Source organism: Hyla sarda, chromosome 2, assembly GCF_029499605.1.
Source record: "Hyla sarda isolate aHylSar1 chromosome 2, aHylSar1.hap1, whole genome shotgun sequence".
Taxonomy (NCBI): Eukaryota; Metazoa; Chordata; class Amphibia; order Anura; family Hylidae; genus Hyla; species Hyla sarda.
In genome coordinates, this window is record NC_079190.1 from 461871760 (window position 1) to 461895464 (window position 23705).

At 42.2% G+C, this 23705-nt stretch overlaps 1 protein-coding gene across 1 annotated transcript in view; it reads right to left on the reverse strand.

Annotated features, from left to right (window-relative positions):
- Positions 1–23705, reverse strand: part of TMPRSS15 (transmembrane serine protease 15) — a 311771-nt gene that overhangs the window by 65363 nt on the left and 222703 nt on the right. Inside the window, exon 13 of the mRNA XM_056560197.1 lies at positions 14927–15022. Within this exon, the coding sequence (XP_056416172.1) occupies positions 14927–15022 (96 nt within the window). The remainder of the gene's footprint in view (positions 1–14926; positions 15023–23705) is intronic.

A 23705-nucleotide genomic window follows, 5' to 3' on the forward strand; every position in this document is an offset into this window, starting at 1 on the left:
CCAGCTGATTTAAAAGAAAAAAGGTTTTCACCGGAGTACCCCTTTAAGGATACATAGATTGAAGCCATATTAGAGTGAAATACCATGTACTAAATACTTTATATGCATTTTCTGGATCTTTGTAGTATTGGAGTTGGTTATTATCCTCCACAGATGCGTCCACCAAAATCTTTTCACAATTTTTCACAATACAAATTCACCACATTCTCATAACATGTTGGCAAAACCTCAACAGGTTGCAATACAAACACTGGCTGATCAAGTATAAATAGACACATGCAGCATAAATAACTCCCGACAGAGTAACAAGAAACATTTTTCCCCCCAGAGTTAGTAATCTTGTGCCATTCATCTCAGGCCATATTAAGCCAAGAGGAGGGACACATTTGTATACTTTATTGATTTTACTCAATACAATATTTTCTAATTTTGTTTGTTTTTGGATGACTTGACCTTTAAGGAAACAATTGTTATTCGATAGAAGAAACCTTCCCGCTTATCTCTTCTGTATAGTCGCCCATCTATTTATAGATAATTACATATGTAAACGAAGACACAAAAATCCCAACCAATCTACAAGTCTTTTTCCCAAATCATTTGTGAGTCAAATGCAATTCATGATAAGATATGCAAAGAATAAAATATGCAAATGTGTCCCATTGTTTATGATTTATAAGCTCAGATCGGCAGCATTGTTCTAAAGCACATGCCGTAGGAAGACACGGTACAATGACATGTACAGTGGAAGAAAAGATTTGATTTTTAACGTATTATATTATGTCTGTTCTAAGAATATCACATAAGTGTGTCACATTTGTTTAAAGGAGACAATTGAATGATAGATTCCCAAGGCAGAAAAGAAACAGAGAGAAAGAACCTTTTTGTGATCAAAATTGTACAAGATATTTATAGGTATCGTGATATTTGAAATGATATCTAAAAGTTAATAAAAAAGAACATGGTCGAGGTTGAAGCTATTAAATTAGTGGTTGTTAAACAGACTGGCAGCGCTCTATGCTGTTTCTGTGTTGCACTACTATGAGCATTGATACATGTAGTACAGTGTGCATCGCTGCTCATTTCTGTTAGTGAGTGCCATGTGTAATGCATACAGTATTTGTGCATCACCACTAAGTCAGCGATGATGCATACAGTATAATGGGCATTGCTGCTCATTTTACATTCACTGGGCCAGTGTGAGAGCACCCAGCCTGTTGAATGTATTGTACAGTAAAGTGAGTGTCGATACATACTGCTGCCACCCACTTCACAGTTGGGCCTTGCATGCTGCTCTATGTGATGTCGCAACCCCCACTGTGGGAACCCAGCATTCTAAACATAGAATGCTTGGTGCTGCATGGAGATTTCTAGGGGCAGAGTACCCCTTTAACTATTATATCTATTCATTTGGACATTTAGGTAACATTAAAGGGGTACTCTGGTGAAAACTTTTTTTCTTTTAAATCAACTGGTGGCAGAAAGTTAAACATATTTGTAAATTACTTCTATTAAGAAAATATTAATCCTTCCTGTACTTATTAGCTGCTGAATACTACAGAGGAAATTATTTTCTTTTTGGAATGCTCCCTGATGACATCACGAGCACAGTTCTCTCTGCTGACATTATTATAATAATAACAATAACACTTTATTTATTGTTGTCCTTAGTGGAATTTGAACCCAAGTCCCCAGCACTGCTAACCACTGAGCCACCATGCTGCTCTTAGCACACATCTGCATACATCTGCATGGTTGCTAAAAAGGACAGAGATGTCAGCAGAGAGCACTGTGCTAGTGATGTCATCAGTGTTCCAAAAAGAAAGGAATTTCCTCTGTAGCATTCAGCAGCTAATAAGTACTGAAAGGATTAAGATTTTTTAATAGAAGTAATTTACAAATATGTTTAACTTTCTGCCACCAGTTGATTTAAAAGAAAAAAGGTTTTTACCGGAGTACCCCTTTGATGTATACCCAGCCAGTGCAAGGGTTATGAAGTCAGCATAAAGTGCTCTACATATGCAGTGGGGAGGAATCGTTAATTTCTAACGATGATTTGTTTTCCCTTAGTCCTAACAGTAGCACAGATGGGGTATTCTACCCCCCGCGAATTGGTAGGACAGATGGAATTTTTATTGATTAATAAACTAATTAACAAAACACACCCACAATACCCTGTATAAAGGAGGGGTCACCCTCTGTCCCCTTGTGTTGTAACAAGAAGAACTGAGACCTAAAGAAAATAATAATAATAATAATACTAGGGAGGGAAAGTTGTGCTACTGTTAGGACTAAGGAAAAACAAATTATCGTTAGAAATTAACGATTCCCTTATGTCCTAACCAGTAGCACAGATGGGGATATGGCAAGCAGAATACCCTATGAGGGAGGGTTCTCATGCCTGGCGGCAGATAATACTGACCGTCCAAAGGAAGAGTAATCGGCAACTCTACTATCAAGCCTGTAGTGGGTGATAAAGGTGGAGAGTGAACTCCAGGATGCAGCCTTGCATATGTGTTCCAAGGGAACTAAATTCCTTTCCGCAAAGGAAGTAGATACAGACCTGGTAGAATGAGCTCTTACGAACTCAGGAGGCTCCATGTTCTGAGATACCATAGCTTCACAAATGGCATTTTTTACCCATCTACTGATGGAAGGTTTAGAGGCTTTGTGACCCTTCCGGGCCCCTGCAAAAAGGATTAGAAGATTTTCTTCCTTCCTAAACAGCATAAATCTCTCTAAGTAGATCCGGAGACATCTCGAAATATCGAGGCAATGCAGGCCTCTTTCTTCGTCAGTGGATGGACGTGGAGCTAGGACTGGAAGAGAAATTATTTGAATATGTTCTGGAAAGATGGTACTTTAGGGATAAAGGATGGAATAAATCTCAGTAGTACCCTATCTGGCAAGAATTTTGTATAGGGTTCAAACGCAGAGAGCGCTTGTAATTCACCAATTCTCTTGGCAGATGTTATAGCCAGTAAAAATGTTGTTTTAATGGTAACAAACCTCATGTCCACGTCCTCCATAGGCTCAAAGGGAGGAGATGACAGTCCCTTGAGTACGACTGATAAATCCCAAGTGGGAACTGATTGTATAATTGTAGGTTTCAACCTTGAGGCCCCTCTCAAGAATGTTTTGATCAGTGGGTCTTGAGATAAAGGCTTATTAATGTAAGCAGAAATGGCCGAAACTTGGACCTTGAGAGTAGAAGGAGACAAATTCTTGTCTAGTCCATCTTGGAGAAAGCTGAGAATGGTAGGAGCAGCTATATCTCTTCCAACTTGCTTTTTGGAGCACCAAGATTGGAAAATTGTCCAAATTCTTTTGTATGTTTTATTGGTTGACTCCGCTCTGGAGTGTGAAAGTGTTTTCAAGACCGCACTGGAAAGCCCTTCTAAATGTGGAAGGGACTGATCAACCTCCAGGCTGTCAGGTTGAACATTTGAAGATTCGAGCAGCTGTGCGTGTCCCCCGACACTAATGCTTGCTCTGGGGGAAGCCTCCAATATTGTCCCCGACTCATCTGAAAGAGTTGGGTGAACCAAGCTCTCTTGGGCCAAAATGGGATTATGGCTATGACGGATGCTTGGTCTTGCCTGATCTTCATCAATACCCTTGGGATCAAGGAAATTGGAGGGAAGATGTAGGCCAGCCTGAACCTCCACGGGATTGAGAAAGCATCTATTGCCACCGGGTTGTCTTCCCTGTAAAGGGAACAGAACCTCTCCAACTTGGAGTTGAACCTCGTTGCCATGAGGTCTATCTCTGGCACACCCCACCTGAGCGTTATCTCTCTGAATATGTCTGGGTGGAGAGACCACTCTGCGGTTAGGAGTCCTCTGCTCAGGCGGTCGGCTATCATATTGAGGGATCCTCGAATATGAACCGCGTACAGGTGGGTGAGGTTCCTTTCTGCCCAATCCAAGATCAGACCCACCTCTCTGAGGAGGTTTTGTGACCGAGTGCCTCCCTGCTTGTTGATGTACATCACAGCCGTCATGCTGTCGGATTGGATCTTGACAGCTTTCCCTTGGAGGACAGAAGCAAAGTGCAGCAATGCTAGCCTGATTGCACGAATCTCCAGGAGATTGGAGGTTAATAGTTTGTCCTGAGGAGACCAAGCACCTTGCACTGTCAGATCCTGAAGATGCGCTCCCCAACCCACAAGGGATGCGTCGGTAGTAAGTATGATCCAAGAGGGTTGGATCAGGGACCGGCCGTCCTCTAGGTGAGACCACCAGCTCAGAGAAGAACGGGTTGCGCAAGACAGGGAGTGACACCTGTTCAGGCCGGATGGCCGGTGATTCCAAATGGCAAGAACCTCTGCTTGGAGAGGGCGAAGATGCCAAAGAGCCCAAGGTACCGCATCTGCGGTAGCGGACATAAGTCCCAACATCCGCATGAGAGTGCGAATGGACACTTTCCGGGATATTAAAAGATGTTGAGCCGATTCTTGAACCCGGAGTTTTCTCTCGGGAGTGAGGTAGAGTGTCATTGAGATTGTATCGACTATGAAGCCAAGGAATCTCACTGATGTTGTCGGGAGGAAATTGGACTTGGCCCAATTGACTATCCAACCCAACTGATGAAGGAAGGATACGGCTAGCTGGAGATGTTGGGACAGGATCGTTTGCGATGGAGCTCTGAGGAGCCAATCGTCTAGGTAGGGAACAATGCTGAGCCCCTGGAGCCTTAAAGCAGCTACCACTGCCACCACAACCTTGGTAAATGTGTGAGGGGCAGAAGAGATCCCAAACGGGAGGGCTACAAACTGGAGGTGTTTTAGAACTCCCCCTACCTGAACAGCGATCCTTAAATACTTCCTGGATGCAGGATGAATAGGGATATGGAGGTAAGCATCCTTTAAGTCCAGGGTGGCCAGGTAATCTCCTGGCGAGATAAGGTTGACCACAGACTGAATGGTTTCCATGCGAAAGCGTTTGTGCTTTACAAACTGATTGAAAAATCTTAGATCTATAATCATCCGCCAGTCTCCTGTTAGCTTGGGAACAAGGAAGACTGGGGAATAGATCCCTGCCCCCAAATCCGGTGTAGGAACTTCCTCCAGGGCACCTTTCTGGATATACTCCAGAATGTAAGACTCTAGAACCAACTGCTTGACTGGGGGAAGAACTCTTGTTTGCACATACCGGGAAGGAGGAATTGATACAAGATCTATTGAATAACCAACTGAAATTATTCTCAGGACCCAAGGATCCTGAATAAGTAGAGTCCAGGCATCTAAAAAATGATGTAGGCGGCCGCCTACAGGAATATGGGGGGCAGGATGGGAAACTGGAAAGGTCAACCCGGCAGGGAACCCAGAGCTTCCTAGAAGCCCATAGTCAGAGTCTTCTCTCCTTGGGACCACGGGAGCGCTTACCTCCCCGGCGTTGATTACCCCACTCCTTCTGGGGTCTAGGTTGGGCAGCTGATCTGTCCCCAAAACGCCTGCCCCGACCGCAAAAGGACTGCTGAGGAAGGGACTTTCCCTTTTTGTCAGACAGGCCCTCCATTATGCGGTCCAACTCTTTACCAAACAAAATGCCGGGTTCATAGGGCATACTACAAAGAGTATGCTTGGAGGAGTTGTCAGCCTTCCACGGCTTTAACCAGAGAGGACGTCGTCCGGTGGAAGACAAGGCCATAGTCTTAGAAGCCAGTTTTAGCTGCTGGATAGCAGCATCGCAAAGAAAATCCATGGCCAGATTGGCCGTTTTGAAGGAGGCCAAAATTTCGTCTCTAGGGACCCCCTGGTCTAAATCCGCCTGAATGGAGGAGAGGCGAGTCTTCAGGAAGTTTGCCACTTCTGAACTGCCAATAGAGACTGAAGCTGAAGCAGCTGCTGTCGAGTAAGAGCACCTAAAAGCGCAATCAGCCTTTCTGTCCATTGGATCCTGGAGGGAAGACCCATCCTCTGAAGGAACCAAGGTTCTCTTGGACATTTTAGCAACCGCTATGTCCACTTTGGGAACAGGGCCCCATGAAGCCAGCTGATCTTCCCTAATGGGAAACATGGTCTTGAAATGTTTGGACAAGACCGGGCCTTTTTCAGGCTTTTTCCATTCTGTCTTAAGTACAGACAATAGGGTCTCGTCCGCTTTAAAGGCCCTAGGCCCCTTAGAGGCGGAGGAGGAAGCTTCCCCGGGATCAAAATCCTGGTCCCCCGACCTGATGGATCTCAAAAGTCGCTGGGTTTTTTCCAGCGGAAAAAAATAAGAAATGGTCTCTTCCTCATCGGAAGAGGATGATGTAGGATCTTCTTTATCCGGTCCCATAGATACATCCATTCTAGGGGGAGAGGCCGGTCTGGGACGTTTCTGAGCAACCGCTTGCTTTAATTCCTTAATGGATGCATGCATAGCAGACATATTCGTGGAAACCCACACATACATATCTTGCACAGTAGGTTCCGCCAGCTGGGAGGGTAGAGTCTTGGTCCTACAAGGTGGACATCTAGAAAATTCATAAGAATCTTCTAGGGGAACACTACAATCATGACAAGTGAGGTGTTTCCGCTTGGAGGTCCTTTTCCCAGGACCTTCACGGTCAGCGGAGCCTGCCGTAGACATAATCTGAGGAAGATATTGATATTATTATTAAGCAAGCTCAGAGAAAAAAATACTCATAAAATCTAAAGCAATGAAGAGACTACCGAAAAGCAGCCAAGGCGCGAGTGAAAAATAAGTCACAATACTTTCCACAAGGACAGTACAGACCTAAGATCACAATCTAAAAAAAGACAGATACGTGGACAAGCCAATGCATCTGAGCTCAAGGAGACTGAGCTGTACTCTCGAAGGGATTAAATACCCTTCAAAATTGGCGCCTAGAGGAAGCTCCGCCCACTAGGGCGGAGCAACCTGAAAATAATTTATTTTAATAAAAAAATCTATATCTAAATGTAATATCTAAAAAGTGTCTGGGAGAGATTAATCCCCACGCCTGGGGAAACGATATTTACATTGGAAAAGTTGTTCTTTTCTCTTTTTTTTTTTGAAAGGAGGGGAAGTGACGTAAGACACCGCTGACGTCACTTCCGCCGGCCCGAGATGCGGTGCTTAGCCGCACATAGAAAGGAAGAAAGAGCCGGGCCGGTAGGCGGAAAACCTCAGAGCCAGGTCGGCTTCAGAGGGATAGCCATGGAGAGAGCCTGCTCGAAGGTGAGCAGAGCTAACTATAATTTTTTCCCTACAGCCGCAGAAGGCTGTTCAAGGGGAGCCAGTAACTGGCAGTGAAAAAAGAGAGAACACCTCCTAAGCACGGAGGGTCACCATCTGTCCCACTGTCCGGGAGGACAGAAAAAAACACAAGGGGACAGAGGGTGACCCCTCCTTTATACAGGGTATTGTGGGTGTGTTTTGTTAATTAGTTTATTAATCAATAAAAATTCCATCTGTCCTACCAGTTCGCAGTAGAATACCCCATCTGTGCTACTGGTTAGGACGTAAGGGAAACTAACACTCCTGTCAGTGAATATCAACCACAGCTCAGTAGTCAAAGGCTTCCTCTCTAGGTCCATCATCAGCCCCGCAATGCAATCACAGGATGTTGATGGGTTTCCAAGACAGCTTGGGGGATAAAGAAGACACCTACATCTGCCTTTTGAAAAAGTATTGCAGTGTAGTATTAAAGCAATCACAACTGCATGATCACGTCCCTGGACATAAAAAAATAAAAAAAAATTAAAAATAAATAGAAAGGAAAATGTCTAAAAATGTTTTTATAATATATATATATATATATATATATATATATATATATATATATATATACATATATATGAATAATCTCCTTTAACAATATGTTTCATACTGTTAAAAATGTGAAACATTACATATTATTGGTATCACCAGAAACAAAGCATCCAATAATATAAAGTATTGGTGGTATTGCTGATTTTTATTTACATTTTTTTTTTTAAATGAAACTCTATATTGTTATTAAAAAATATTTCTCAGCCCACACAAGGACAAATCATGTTATGGCTGCGACCATGGAAACATTATGGCTCTCAGAATACAATGATATATAAATACTGTAGCTGCATCTTCAGCATGCAGTCTGGGTAGATTGATATATATATATATATATATATATATATATATATATATATATATAGTTTTAGGGGAAAATATTCATTATTACTTGCAATTAGTGTTGCTCTCGAATATTCGCAATTCAAATTTTAATTGCGAATATCGCATATTCGCGCATTTGTGAATATTGCGAATATAGCACTATATATTCGTAATTACGAATATTCGTTTTTTTTTGCATATGCAAAAATGTATGTGCATATTCGTGAATATTGAGCCCTCCCTTCTTTAACCCCTTAAGGACCAAGGACGTACCGGTACGTCCTTGGTCCTGCTCTCCTGATATAACGCGGGGTTACACAGTAACCCGCGCCATATCATGGCGGCCCTGGCGTCATAGTGAAGCCGGGACCCCGCCTCTAATAGCGCGCAGCGCCGATCGCAGCGCTGCGCGCTATTAACCCTTTAGCCGCGCGCTCAGAGCTGAGCCGCGCGGCTAAAAGTGAAAGTGAAAGTTGCCGGCTAGCTCAGTCGGGCTGTTCGGGATAGCCGCGGCTAATCGCGGCATCCTGAACAGCTGACAGGACAGCGGGAGGGCCCCTACCTGCCTCCTCGCTGTCCGATCGCCGAATGACTGCTCAGTGCCTGAGATCCAGGCATGAGCAGTCATGCGGCAGAATCGTTGATCACTGGTTTCTTATGAGAAACCAGTGATCAATGATGAAGATCAGTGTGTGCAGTGTAATAAGTCCCTATGGGACCTATAACACTGCACAAAAAAAAGTGAAAAAAAAGTGAATAAAGATCATTTACCTCCTCCCCTATTAAAAGTTTGAATCACCCCCCTTTTCCAATAAAAAAAAAACACAGTGTAAATAAAAATAAACATATATGGTATCACCGCATGTGGAAATGTCCAAATTATAAAAATATATCATTAATTAAACCGCTCGGTCAATGGCGTGCGTGCAAAAAAATTCCAAAGTCCAAAATAGTGCATTTTTGGTCACTTTTTATATCATTTAAAAATGAATAAAAAGCGATTAATAAGTCCTATAAATGCACAAATGGTACCGTTAAAAACTTTAGATCACGGCACAAAAAATGAGCCCTCATACTGCCCCATACAGGGAAAAATAAAAAATGTATAGGGGTCAGAAGATGACAATTTTAAACGTATTAATTTTCCTGCATGTAGTTATGATTTTTTCCAGAAGTCCGACAAAATCAAACCTATATAAGTAGGAAATCCTTTTAATCGTATGGACCTACAGAATAAAGATAAGGTGTCATTTTTACCGAAAAATGTACTACGTAGAAACGGAATCCCCCAAAAGTTACAAAACGGCGTTTTTTTTTTTTCAATTTTGTCGCACAATGATTTTTTCTTCCGTTTCACCGTAGATTTTTGGTCAAAATTACAAATTACAAAGTAGAATTGGTGGCGCAAAAAATAAGCCATCATATGGATTTTTAGGTGCAAAATTGAAAGAGTTATGATTTTTTAAATGCAAGGAGCAAAAAACGAAAATGCAAAAACGGAAAAAACCCCGGTCCTTAAGGGGTTAATGGTATAGGGAACTATGACTAGTACATTAACTCTGTGATTTTTTGCCCGTTGAAACCAATAGGCCCGTTGTGGTCTAGGGGGATCTCATGGCATGTAAAACAGTAATATAAGCAGGACTGTCTTGGCAGCACAGTGGGAGACCACCATTGGTTCGAGTCCCGGGGTCAAACAAAGTGTTACAGTGTTGTGGTTAAACATTACTTTCCTGGAAAAGCTGCTGCGTTGCCCATAAAAACCAATCAGATTGATTTCTTCATTTTCAGAGGCCTTTTCAAAAATGAAAGAAGCTATCTGATTGGTTGCTATGGGCAACTGCACAACTCTTCCTCTACACTGGTTTTGATGAATCTCCCTCTATTCGTCCATATATTTGCGAAATTCGAATATGGCCTATGCCGCTGATCACTACTTGCAATTAACTCATTTAAATTAAAGTGGGCTGAGGAGTCCAGTCCTTGTCCTAGTAAGTGAGGAGTGTTAGTCATAGTCCTAGTAAGTGATTGACACTGTCTATTTACACCAAACCGTCATTTTATTAGACACACCCATGTAGTAATGAGTAGGGCCTCCTTTGGCCTTCAGAATGCAGAAACTTGTCTTTGCACATATTCCACTAGAGATTTTCTCTAAGCATATTGGCCCATGTTCACAGTAGCACTTCTTGCCGTACTTGAGATGCTAATATGCTATGAACTACCCCTTCTACCTCATTCCAGATAAAGATAAAGATTTGAGGACTGAGACTGCCACACAAGAAAAGAACATTTGCTGTTAAAGGGGTACTCCCCTGCCCCAGCGTTCGGAACATTTTCTTCCTAACGCTTGGAGCGGGCAGTGGGGGTCGTGACATCACATCCACGCCCCCTCATGATGTCAAGCCATGCCCCCTCAGTGCAAGTCTATGGGAGGGGGCGTGGCAGCTGCCACGCCCCCTACCATAGACTTGCATTGAGGGGGCATGGTGTGACATCACGAGGGGCGTGGCCATGACATCACGACCTCCTTCGCCCCCACCCAGCATTCTAAACGAACGCTGGCTGCTGCAGAGAGATCATGGGGTTCTCAGCTGTGGGACCCCTGCAATCAGACTTCTTATCTCCTATCCTTTGGATAGGGGATAAAATGTCTAGGGGCGGAGTACCCCTTTAAGTTCCTGGAACCAATGTGTGGGACATGGAGCATTGTCCTGCTGACAGTGTTCTTCTGCCAAATAATTAGCAGCTGCCAGGAAAGGATGAACTTGGTCGGCCCCAAAGTCCAAACGTGCACCCATGGATAGAAAAAGACCCAGGATGCACCATTTCACCACCTCCATCAGGTTCACTATTACAAAACCTCCACCAACCTCTCCTGCTGCAAGTACCAAATTGTGATCTGCCCAACAGCATGACACAGCAGATATCTGGATTCACTTGACCAGGTGATGCCTTTTTTTTTTACTGCTAAGTTACCCAATTTTTCAGAACTTTTCCCTACTAGACTATTGCCTTTCTCATTCCCTTAGACATCAATAGCCCATCTTTTGCGAAGATTTGTATGATCAGACATTTTACTTGGAGCACACACATTTTGTTTAGCTGTAATATTACTGATGATGTACTGTCTGTTCATAAGAATGATTCTTGATGTCCTCCTCTGACCTTTTTTGCCCACAATTTGTCCTCAGGATCCCCTTTCGCTGTATGTTTTTACTCGATTACACTATTCTAAGGTATACTCTTATAAAAATCTCACAATGTCAGCTGTTTTCAAAATCCTTAAACAGTTTTCAGGATGAGGCCTTATTTAAAATTGCTCAGATCAATCGATTTTTCCATTATAATGTTTTTTTTTTTACTGAAACTAATCCCTGACTTTATTTTATGCTGCAATCCAGGACCACAAGTTCCGTGGTCCCGACAAAGGGGTGGTGTTTCAAATTCAGTATAATGCTAAGTTCCCACTTGTTTTTACTGGCTTTTTTTTTACCTGAAAAAAATACCACAAAAACTTCCTCGTTATTTTTCATTCCCCAGGTGCATTTTTTTGTGGTGTTTTTTTTTTTTTTTTCATAAATAGTGGGTATTAGTTTTGAAATTTTTTCTTTGGCATATTTTCCCCTTGCATTTTTATGACGACTTATGTGATTCTTTCATCATGTGATTCAAGGATTTCTACTAAAGAAATGGGGGGGGGGGGGGGGGGGAGAAAAAACGCCAATGCTAAACCCAATTTGCATTATTTTTGTTCCCATAGACTTCAATGGAAGAAAAATACAAATATTTTGTCAAAAAAAAAAATGCTTAACATGCTGCAATTTTGGAAAACTGAGGCTGAGCCCAAAACCACATAAAAATGTCAAAGATGAATGAAAAAACAACAGAAGAAAAATACCAATTAGCCTCTGCATCAATTTCACAAACACACATGCCCCAAAAAAAGAAAAAAAAAATTAGAAACCTAGCCTAAGGGTGTAGGATTCAACTCTTCTTGCTGACCATAGAGCAGAATTTCAGGTGTCAAAAGAGGATGGCTAAATGTATTACAGAGGTAAAGCATACCGTATATACTCGAGTATAAGCCGACCCGAATATAAGCCGAGGCCCCTAATTTCACCCCAAAATCCCAGGAAAAGTTATTGACTCGAGTATAAGCCTAGGGTGGGAAATACATCATCCCCCCCTGTCATCATCCAGACCCTCATCATCATCACCCTGTCATCATCCCCCTTTCATCATCAACGCCTGTCATCATCCCCCCTTCATCATCCCCTTGTCATCATCCCACACCCCCTTCATCATCCCCTTGTCATCATCCCACCCCCCCCTTCATCATCCTCTTGTCATCATCCCCTTGTCATCATCCCCACCCCCCTTCATCATCCCCACCCCCCTTCATCATCCCCTTGTCATCATCCTCTTGTCATCATCCTCTTGTGAACTATCCGCCCTCAGTGGTCTTCAACCAGCGGACCTCCAGAGGTTTCAAAACGACAACTCCCAGCAAGCCCGGGCCGCCATCGGCTGTCTGGGCTTGCTGGGAGTTGTAGTTTTGAAACCTCTGGAGGTCCGCAGGTTGAAGACCACTGCGCCCTTCGACATCATCCAGCCCCCTCTCACCCCCTTTAGTTCTGTACAGTACTCGCCTCCGCTCGGCGCTGGTCCGGTGCTGCAGAACTGTCTGGTGAGGAGGTCGTCCGGTGGGATACTGGTTCCGGGCTGCCATCTTCACCGGGGGCGCCTCTTCTCCGCGCTGCGGGCCCGGAATAGAGACGTTGCCTTGACGATGACGCAGAAGGACGTTGGTAATGAACGTACCTCTGCGTCGTCGTCAAGGTAACGTGACTATTCTGGGGCCGGGCCCGAAGCGCGGAGAAGAGGCCTCCCGGTGAAGATGGCAGCCTGGAACCACTATCCCACCGGACGACCTCCCCATCGGACAGTCCTGCAGCACCGGACCAGCGCCGGTCCGCAGGTTGAAGACCACTGAGGGTGGAGAGTTCACTTGAGTATAAGCCGGGGGGGAGTGTTTTCAGCACGAAAAATCGTGCTGAAAAACTCAGCTTATACTCGAGTATATACGGTAATTTAAAACTTCATTGCATTCTGTAGCTGATGATCCAAAACAGTAAAAGAATAAATATATCCACAAAAATAACAAAATCATACAATGTAGAGCAAGAACTAGTGAAATACAGTACATGAAGAATAAAGACTAGAAACAGCACCAGCAAAAGACAAAACATTTACAGCACTAATCTATGCTACAGTTGTTCTATTAATACATTCCTGGGTAACCTATGACTTGCTTACATTAGTAATTCATTGTTGGAACATACAGTATCATAAAATAAGGCACTTGGTGACCCTACATCTGAAGACATCTTATTTAAAGAAACTACAAAACAAAAGGCATAAAAGCATTTAAAGTGTTGGGTCAAAATGGCCACAGCAGGATTCATCCACATACAGTTTTTAAAAGCAAATGAAATCTATAGAAATCCTTTAACAGGATATAACTTTTCTAAATACATTAAAAAAATAATATATATCTATATATATATATATATATATATATATATATATATATATATATATATATATAGTTAGAGATGAGCGAATCGAAGAATTTCTGAATTTCCTGAAAAATTCGATTCATAACGAATCCGAATATTGCCGCGATTCGATGAAACAAATCGCTTCATTAAACTCCATTTAGTGCGGTCCAAGCTTCAGGGCATCTAAAATGGTAGCTCTGCGTCTGAGGACATGGGGCAAGGAACTCTGGGAAGGCGGGTAGGCGGGATCACCCTGAATCACATGCAGCCTATCAGCAGCCAGTCACCCCTGTGATGTCACAAACCTATATAATCGGCAGCCATTGCTACAGCATTTCAGCGATTTATTGCAGAGAGAGCAGTGTGTGTGCTCCACAGAAAAACAGCTTTATAGCAGCGATTCACAACAAGCCCAAATCACTACAGAAAAGTAGTGACAGGGAAGGGAGAGAGAAAGTAGACTTTTGGGTGTACAACACATTGATTCTGTACTGCTGCACTGGGGTGTACAACAACTTTAAAGCTAATATGGACCAGGGTGAGTAGGGTGAGTACTAAAAGTCATAGTCACCTGCTTTTAGTGCCTAATACAGGTTGCATAGTGGAGTGTATTGTCCTCTCATAAGTGTAACCTGTGAGTACATTGGAGGTTGTATACAATTTTTTTTCCTATTAAACTAATTTGGGCCTAGTTACTATGAAAGGCCAGCCAAAGCTACATACTTGTTTTTGTAGCCTAATATCGTTTTAAGCATAGTGGAGCGTATTGTTCTCCTCTCGTAAGTGTAAACTGTACGTACACCTACGTGGTGTACGATTTTTTTCCTGTTAAACTAATTTGAGCCAGTAACTGAGAAAGGCTAGCCAAAGCTACATACCTATTTTTGCGCCACTGTGCGGCAGTGATTCTAATAGCGATACCTGTAATCTGCATGTCATACTGAATAACAGTATTATTTCACTAACACAGCACACTGCTAATGCGTGTTACGACAAGGCAAAGTGTTCTACACCCCTATTGAGGCTCTCTGTAGCCCGGAAATAGCTGTTTTTAATAGTAATTTGCTGCAAATAAATTTGGATCGAACCAAATTTTTTCGCAAAATTTGGCGAATCGGCCGAATCGAATTCGCTCATCTCTATACAGTGATCCCCTGACTTACAATGGCCCTGACATACGATCATTTCCACTGTATATAGTATCTATGACAATTTTGTTCTAGTTTATAAAAAAGAGGGGAGGATGTCATACTTACAAGGTCATGAGAATTCAGTTCCTACCTGGGTTGAAAGCTTAGGCTGCCATCAGTGGCTTCAGTTAATTTTACATAATGCCCATTTGCACTTGTCTGGATGGCCGCTGTTGTGTTTACAGTCCTACAATAAATGTTTTTTGTTAGTAAATCAGAGATAAATAATAATCCATACAAAGTAGAGTACAACTGGCACTACTGCCTCCTGTTACTCGGATGCTTAAATGACTCTTACAATCTTACAGCCCGCCCAGCTGATGCTGTGTTATTGCGCACTCTGCTGCTCTGCTCCACGCTACACTCAATTTCCAGACTCTCAGAGCAGAGCGCTCATTCCCCCAAAGGCTCTCACGTCATGGAAGGAGACTTTCTGGGAAGTGAATATTCCAGCGAGCCGGCTCCCTGTCTTCATTGTGCGCTGGAGCGCTATATAATTAAAAGAAAAAAAGCTGTAGAATTGGTGCGGATTTGGAGTGGAACTGGTGCGGAAATTCCACATGCGAAAATTCATAAGTGTGGGGGTCTATAGGGCTTTTATCTGGAGCGGAATTCCGCCCGTGTAAATAGACCCCAACGGAGACCTAAATAGACAAGAGAGGCCACATTGATTTAAATAGAGACAGCAGTCATAAGTCCCATTTTCTCTACAAAAGTGAAGCCTGTATTTTTGGCAACTTATATGTTCAATGCATAGCATAAATGTGTCAGAATGAACACTCCTTAAAAATGTATACAAAATGAAGAAATATAAAAGATAAGAAAAATAAATGGAAGGTAGGAATTATGTCAAGATGTGCTCAAATGTGCGTATCTCACACTGCTCAAAAAAGTTAAGGGAACACTAAGATAACACATCCTAGATCTGAATGAATGAACTATTCATATGAAATACATAGTTGGGACAGGGACATAATACTCCCCCTTTATAAAGCATTGGTACGGCCTCACCTGGAATATGCTGTTCAGTTTTGGTCGCCTGTTCATAAAAGGGACACTGCGGAGTTGGAAAGGGTGCAGAGACGCGCGACTAAACTAATATGGGGCATGGAACATCTTAGCTATGAGGAGCGATTAAAGGAGTTACAATTGTTTAGTCTTGAGAAGAGACGTTTAAGGGGGGATATGATAAACGTATATAAGTATATTAATGGCCCATACAAAAAATATGGAGAAAAACTGTTCCAGGTTAAACCCCCCCAAAGGACGAGGGGGCACTCCCTCCGTCTGGAGAAGAAAAAGTTTAGTCTCAAGGGGCGACACGCCTTCTTTACCGTGAGGACTGTGAATTTATGGAACGGTCTACCTCAGGAACTGGTCACAGCAGGAACAATTAACAGCTTTAAAACAGGATTAGATACATTCCTGGAACAAAATAAGATTAATGCTTATGAAGAAATATAAAATCTCATCCCTTCCCCAATATCGCGCCACACCCCTACCCCTTAATTCCCTGGTTGAACTTGATGGACATATGTATTTTTTCGACCGTACTAACTATGTAACTATGAATGTGCTGACAACAAAATCACACAAAAATTTACAATGGAAATCAAATTTATCAACCCATGGAGGTCTGGATATGGAATCAAACTCAAGATCAAAGTGGAAAACCACACTACAGGCTGATCCAACTTTGATGTAATGTCCTTAAAACAAGTCATAATAAGGCTCAATGTGTAGTGTGTATGGCTCCACGTGCCCGTATGACCTCCCTACAATGCCTGGGCATTTTCCTGATGAGTTGACGGATGGTCTCCTGAGGGATGTCCTCCCAGACCTGGACTAAAGCATCCACCAACTCCTGGAAAGTCTGTGGTGCAAAGTGGCGTTGGTGGATGGAGCAAGACATGATGTCCCAGATGTGCCCAATCCATAGTATCAATGTCTTCCTCTTGCAGGAACTGCTGACACACTTCAGCCACATGAGGTCTAGCATTGTCTTGCATTAGGAGGAACCCAGGGCCAACTGCACCAGCATATCGTCTCACACGGGGTCTGAGCCTCTCATCTCAATACCTAATGGCAGTCAGGCTACCTCTGGCAAAGCACATGGAGGGCTGTGCAGCCCCCAAAAGAAATGCCACTACACATCATTACTGACCCACCACCAAACCGGTCATGCTAGAGGATGTTGCAGGCATCAGAATGTTCTCCACGGCGATTCCAGACTCGTCACGTCTGTCATATGTGCTCGGTGTGAACCTGCTTTCATCTGTGAAGAACACAGGGTGCCAGTGGATCTTGGTGTTCCCTGGCAAATGCCAAATTTCCTGCACGGTCTTGGGCTATAAGCACAACCCCCACCTGTGGACATCGGGCCCTCATACCACCCTCATGGAGTCTGTTTCTGACCGTTTGAGTGGACACATGCACATTTGTGGCCTGCTGGAGGTGATTTTGCAGGGCTCTGGCAATGCTCCTCCAGAGGCGGAGGTAGCGGTCCTGCTGCTGGGTTGTTGCCCTCCTATGGCCTCCTCCACGTCTCGTGATGTACTGGCCTGTCTCCTGGTAGTGCATCCATGCTCTGGACACTATGCTGACAGACACAACAAACCTTCTTGCCACAGCTCGCATTGATGTGCCATCCTGGATGCGCATCACTACCCTAGCCACTTGTGTGGGTTGTAGACTCTGTCTCATGCTACCTCAAGAGTGAAAGCACCGCCAGCAATCAAAAGTGACCAAAACATCAGCCAGGAAGCATAGAAACTGATAAGTGGTCAGTGGTCACCACCTGCAGGACCACTCCTTTATTGGGGGGGGGGTGTCTTGCTAATTGCCTATAATTTCCACCTGTTGTCTGTTGCATTTGCACAACAGCATGTGAAATTGATTGTCAATCAGTGTTGCTTTCTGAGTGGACAGTGTGATTTCTTAGAAATGTGATTAACTTGGAGTTACATTGTGTTGTTTAAGTGTTCCCTTTATTTTTTGACCAGCGGGGCTGTCTAGAATAAGATGGCCCCTAGAGATCAAGCCAGGTTACTGGGAGGTTAGTGAGAGGGGTTTTTCAGAATTACATAAATGTGGCTGCTAGAAGAAGCAATAGCGAAACACGTGTCGGGGTAACGTGCAGCTTTGTCTGCTGTGTACAATGTTTACTTGAATGCACTTTCCCCTAGTAGCTGCAGTTTTTCTTTTGTCTATAAATATAAGTATTGTTATTAATGCCCATATCTCTGTGTGTTACTGCTGGCTTTTAACTACACTAAGTAATGCATTATGCAGACCACACTGCACTGTGAATGCCTTATATATTTCTTAAATTTCAATGGGTTTGGATTTGTATGTGTATTTAACCCCTTAAGGGTATGTTCACATGGATGGATCCGCAGCATATTTTACGCTGTGGATCTGCCGACAATGGATCCCTACATTGTGCCTTAAGTTGTGCCTGCTCGTAGCAGTGATCCTTTGCTACCAGCAGACATGCTACATTGTGCGAGTTGCCGTGCTCATGCACAGTGTACTCGCACACATCGCGGCCACTCCCCCTGCTCCCTGAGCTAGGCCGAGAGCAACCGCGATGTGTGTGAGTATACTGCGCATGCGCGCGGCGACTCGCACATCACAGCGTGTCTGCTCGCTCGTAGCGGCAAATTGCCACTGTAAGCAGGAACAGATGGAGGCACAATGTAGGGGTCCATTGTCGGTGGATCCGTCCATGTGAACGTACCCTTAGGATGCACAGATTGTCATCAGTTGTGGCATCAGTTGCGTCGAGATGTATGCTAAGTTCACCTATGCTGGATGCCGGACATGCACCGGAGGGAAAGTGATGCTAGAACTGATCCCATTCATTTGAATGGGAAAGTTCACAATCATCCAGTGTCTCACTTTTGACGCCGAATGGTTGGACACGCCGTCCAGAAACAATGGACTTCAGATGTCACACAACTGATGACAACTTGTCATCAGTTGTGGCATCAATTGCGTTCACCTATGCCGGATGCCGGACATATGTGGACCCAGCCTAATTGTTGTTTTTTATATCTCATTCACGTGGAAAAAAAGCAATAAAAAGAATATTATAAATTCACATCATTACCATTATTGTTGCAGGTGACCTATAGGAAAGTTACAGAAAAGTTAAGTAACATTAAATAGGGCTGATCTGGGGTTTGTGACTCAGATTTTCTTAAATATCCAAGATGATTTGCCTACAGCTAAACTGTGCCTTGTGAACATACCCATCCAGTTAGCTGTGAGGTCACATATCTGACAGAGGAGTGGAGAGAAATAACATTCACTTCCAAGAATAACCAGCAGAATTTTAATAGTAGCTCTGTATGTGAATGGGCAAAACAGCAGGACATAACTATTTATGACCAAAAACCCAGTGAAGCAAAGTCTGTACAAAGCTGCTCAAAATGTTATTTAGATTTTGACTGCTTTTAAAGCAGAAATATCCCTTAAACTCTATAAACTCTCCTCAATGACTCTAATATAGAAAAAGATTACCCCTCGCGATCTTCGTGCACTCACCCCGGTGTTCTGAACATTAGGTTCAGAACGCTGGGTTCGGTTGGCCGCGGTCATAACATCATATCACACCCCTTGTGATGTCACGCCACGCCCCCTCTATAGAAGGGGGCCTGACAGTGCTGGGGCTGTTTCTTCTTATGTTTTCAATTCCAAATTAGAAGTACAGCTTCCGGCTGGCAGATCTCAAGCAGATGTGCCATAACGCTCAACACTATCTTTGCCAATATAGCAATTTAATTCAGGTAGCCTAGATCTGCAGCTTTCAGCGAATGCCAAGACAACAGCACATAAAAGCCCAAGGATAGAGAAACATAGGCAATTGAAGTGCACAACTTTATTTGATTAAATATTCAGTGTTTACTTGTGCTTACTATCAGCTGGGATTTCATGTAAACCAATAAAACTGAAGTTTTCCTATTACTGGTTATATATATATATATATATATATATATATATATATATATTATACACGCAAACACACACACACACACACACACACATATATATATATATATATATATATATATATATATATATATACTCTCGGTTTTTCTACCAAAATTATAAATATTGCTTTAAGTGTTTTAAACAGTAAGTTTATTTTTCTAACTATATTTGTGGAATTTTCGTTCACCTTCGAACAATATTTTTGAAGTATTCAAACAAAAGTTTTTTTCTTAATTATGGCCGGGATCAACTTAGTGTGTAGACTGGCAGAAGAATTGATTAAATAGGATAACTAGCGCAGGCTTGAGGTTATTTTCGATTTGCAAAATATATTCCAAATAATGGCTTTTTCAGCAAGAAGGTTGAATTTTGCTGGGAGCTCTGCCTTGTCACTAATCCTACTGTAGTGCGGCTCTTGAAGATAATACCACATCGGCTCATGTAAGCTCAGGTGTAAAAAAAAAAAAAAGTTTAATTTAAATGGAATGACCACTATTCTACCTAGCTAATAAGCAGCAAGATAGCTTGACATTTACTCAAAAACTCATAATATGTCCTATCCGAGGCTCAGAGATATGACACATTGGCAATGGCGTACATTTATTTATCTACATTACTTTATTGGGTAAAATTATATATCGCACATATCTAGTATTTTTCTTAAAAATAATTTATCTTGGGAATTTTCTACTGTTTTACAGACACCGGTTAGCCTCCTTTTATGTTTTTATAAATTTATTGCCACCGAACCTCCGGCTTCTGTGAAATAATGAAAGGGATTTAATGCTGAAGTTATTGGAGTCAGTTTATCAGAATTATTTATCTGAGTATTAAAGAATTGAAATCCTGCAAGAGCTGAGAAGTGTTTAGAGGCCGTCTGTATATTCTAAAGGGAAGAAACTGAACACAATGCACCTTTATATATTAATCATTTATATATTAATCATTTATATTGCTCTTATAGTCCTGCTTCACAGGGCATCTATATGCTCCGACGGGACAAACGGACAAGAGTTCTTTTAATGATTCAGCCCCATTAGAGTTACAGGGGATACATCACTACAATATTTATTATATTGATCAGGTTTTATTCAATCATTGCTGGTATATTAATGTAACTGACCAGAATATAATCCTGAAACATTAACCCTAACCATTGAACCATTCTAGTAGATAAATAAGTTACATTTGCTGTTCGTACAAGCTCAATAATTAGCTTTGCTGTTTAGACTGTCACATAACCAACAGAGTCATCTCATTATCATTTAAAGGGGTACACTGGTGGAAATCATTTGTTTTTTTTTAATCAACTGGTGCCAGAAAGTTAAACAGATTTGTAAATTACTTCTATTTAAAAATCTTAATCTTTCCAGTACTTATTAGCTGCTGTACACTACAGAGGAAGTTCTTTTATTTTTTTTAATTTCCTTTCTGTCTGACCACAGTGCTCTCTGCTGACACCTCTGTCCATGTCAGGAACTGTCCAGAGCAGGAGCAAATCCCCATAGCAAACCTCTTCTGCTCAGACAATTCCTGACATGGACACAGGTGTCAGCAGAGAGCTCTGTGGTCAGACAGAATAGAAATTCAAAAATAAAAGAACTTGCTCTGTAGTATACAGCAGATGATAAGTACTGCAAGGATTAAGATTTCATACTAGAAGTTATTTACAAATCTGTTTAACTTTCTTGCACCAGTTGATTTAAAGGGGTACTTCGGTGAAAAACTGTTTTGTTTTGGGTTTTTTTTCAAATCAACTGATGCCAGAAAGTTAAGCAGATCTGTAAATTGTGAATTCGGGTAGAAAAACAGACATGGTGCACATCTACAATCTTGTATAATGATCTGATTGCTTCTCAGCATAATATCAAAAACTAACAGGTTGTTAGTATACATTTTTGATCAAAAAGTACAAGCCCACTCGCCACGTCAAGGCCACCTATCCAAAGTGGGTCCCTAACGTCCCTAGCATAAAATGGCGCAGCACCGGGCGGCGACCACCACCGCCGTGACACCAATGCCCACAGGGGGGGAACGACCCACCGGCAGAGTGGCCCCAATGCCACTCAAACCAGTCTACTGTAAATTACTTCTATTAAAAAATCTTAATCCTTCCAGGACTTATCAGCTGCCGTATGCTCCACAGGAAGTTGTATTTCTGGAGTTGTTTTCTGTCTGACCACAGTGCTTTCTGCTGTCCATACCTCTGTCCATATCAGGAACTGTCCAGAGGAGATCCAACAGATCCTGTATACTACACCACACAGGAGAGACGACAGATACTCTATATTGCACTACTTAGTAAATTTGACAGGTATTCAGTATCCCAGCACATAGGAGAGCTGAAAAGTCCTCTGTCTGTTTTCTTATTAGTTTGGCCAAAAAAAAGACTATAGGCATACACAGTGTCATATCAATTGTCAAAACAACATGTTATAGCTTATAATGTTTTTTTTTCTAAAACTAGCTTTATCCTGGCTCCTGATAAACCATATGCTTTGTCTTACTGTAACCAGCATGCTCACTCGCTGTTATTGGTCTCCGTTTCATATGCTACACTGTGAATACCTGCATCCCACATGGAAACAGCTGGAGGTATGATCTAGAGAAAAAAGTGACAACTTAAAATTGCACATTCTGCTAGTAAAAAAAAAAGACTCTCAAGGGAAAAGGTAATTCTGGTTCTACAAAATATTCTTAAGTTGTAAAATCTTAAAGGTATTCTGTCAGCTCTATTTTCTGCTAAGAGCTGCATGGTACATGGTTGGATAACTGTTTGGGTACAAAGAAAAGCAGTTCCTTTCCTGGAGCTGATGGTGGTTGCAGAATTTATGAAGTTGTCTTCTCATTTCTCAGCCAAGTGTCAAGGAGGCGGGGTCGGTGATTTGAAGTGCTACAGCCTGGTATATCTTTCACTTTTTTGACTGACATACAGGGCAATGTACATCAACCACTGAAAAGTAAAGGTGAGTAGAAGGCATGCCAGGCTGTGGCAGCTTTCCTCCACCTCCTTGGCACTATGCTGAGAAAGAAAAAGGCGATATCATAAGTATGGCAACCTCCATCAGCTCCACGAAAGGTACAGTTTTCTTTAATATCCTAACAGCTATCCAATGGTGTCTACAACTTTTAGCTGCAGATACAGCTAACAGATTCCCTAAAATATTTATAGTAAATGGATTTAAAAACGTTTTGGGAATTTTTTTGATCGGTATTTGGTTACTTTAATAATTACAATAATAATCTTTATATAGTTCCATCATAATTTGTGGCCCTTTACTTTTATAGATAAAATAAGACATTACTGATGCATGAGGCCAGGTAGAAAGTGGTAGAAAAACCAGGTAGAAAGTGGTAGAAAGTTAAAGTGTATAAACATCCAGTTATTCCTACCAAAAAACAAAACAAAAAAAAAAACAAAAAACCTTTATAGATGATAGTGCAGTTTTGGATTGTGAAGATTGTTAGTAGATCTAAGAGCCTGAATAGGATGAGAGATAGAGATGAAGTAAGGCTGGGTTCACATATATCGGGTGTCCGGCAGAGTTTCCCTCCGCCAGGCATCGGAGGGAAACCAATGCTAGAACTGATCCAATTCATTTGAATGGGACAGTTCATTATAATCATCCAGTGTCTCAATTTTGACGCTGAATGGTCAAACAGTTGTGTGGTATCCGACGTCCATTGTTTCTGGACAGCGGACAGGGGAACGCAGAAAGATGTATTCCCTTGTCCACTGTTCAGAAACAATGAACGCTGGATACCATACAACTGATGACAATTTTATTAAGAAAATGTATCTCATCCATATGTATGTATGTACCTGTCTATCTCATATTATTTTATCTATCTATCTCATATCTATCTATCTATCC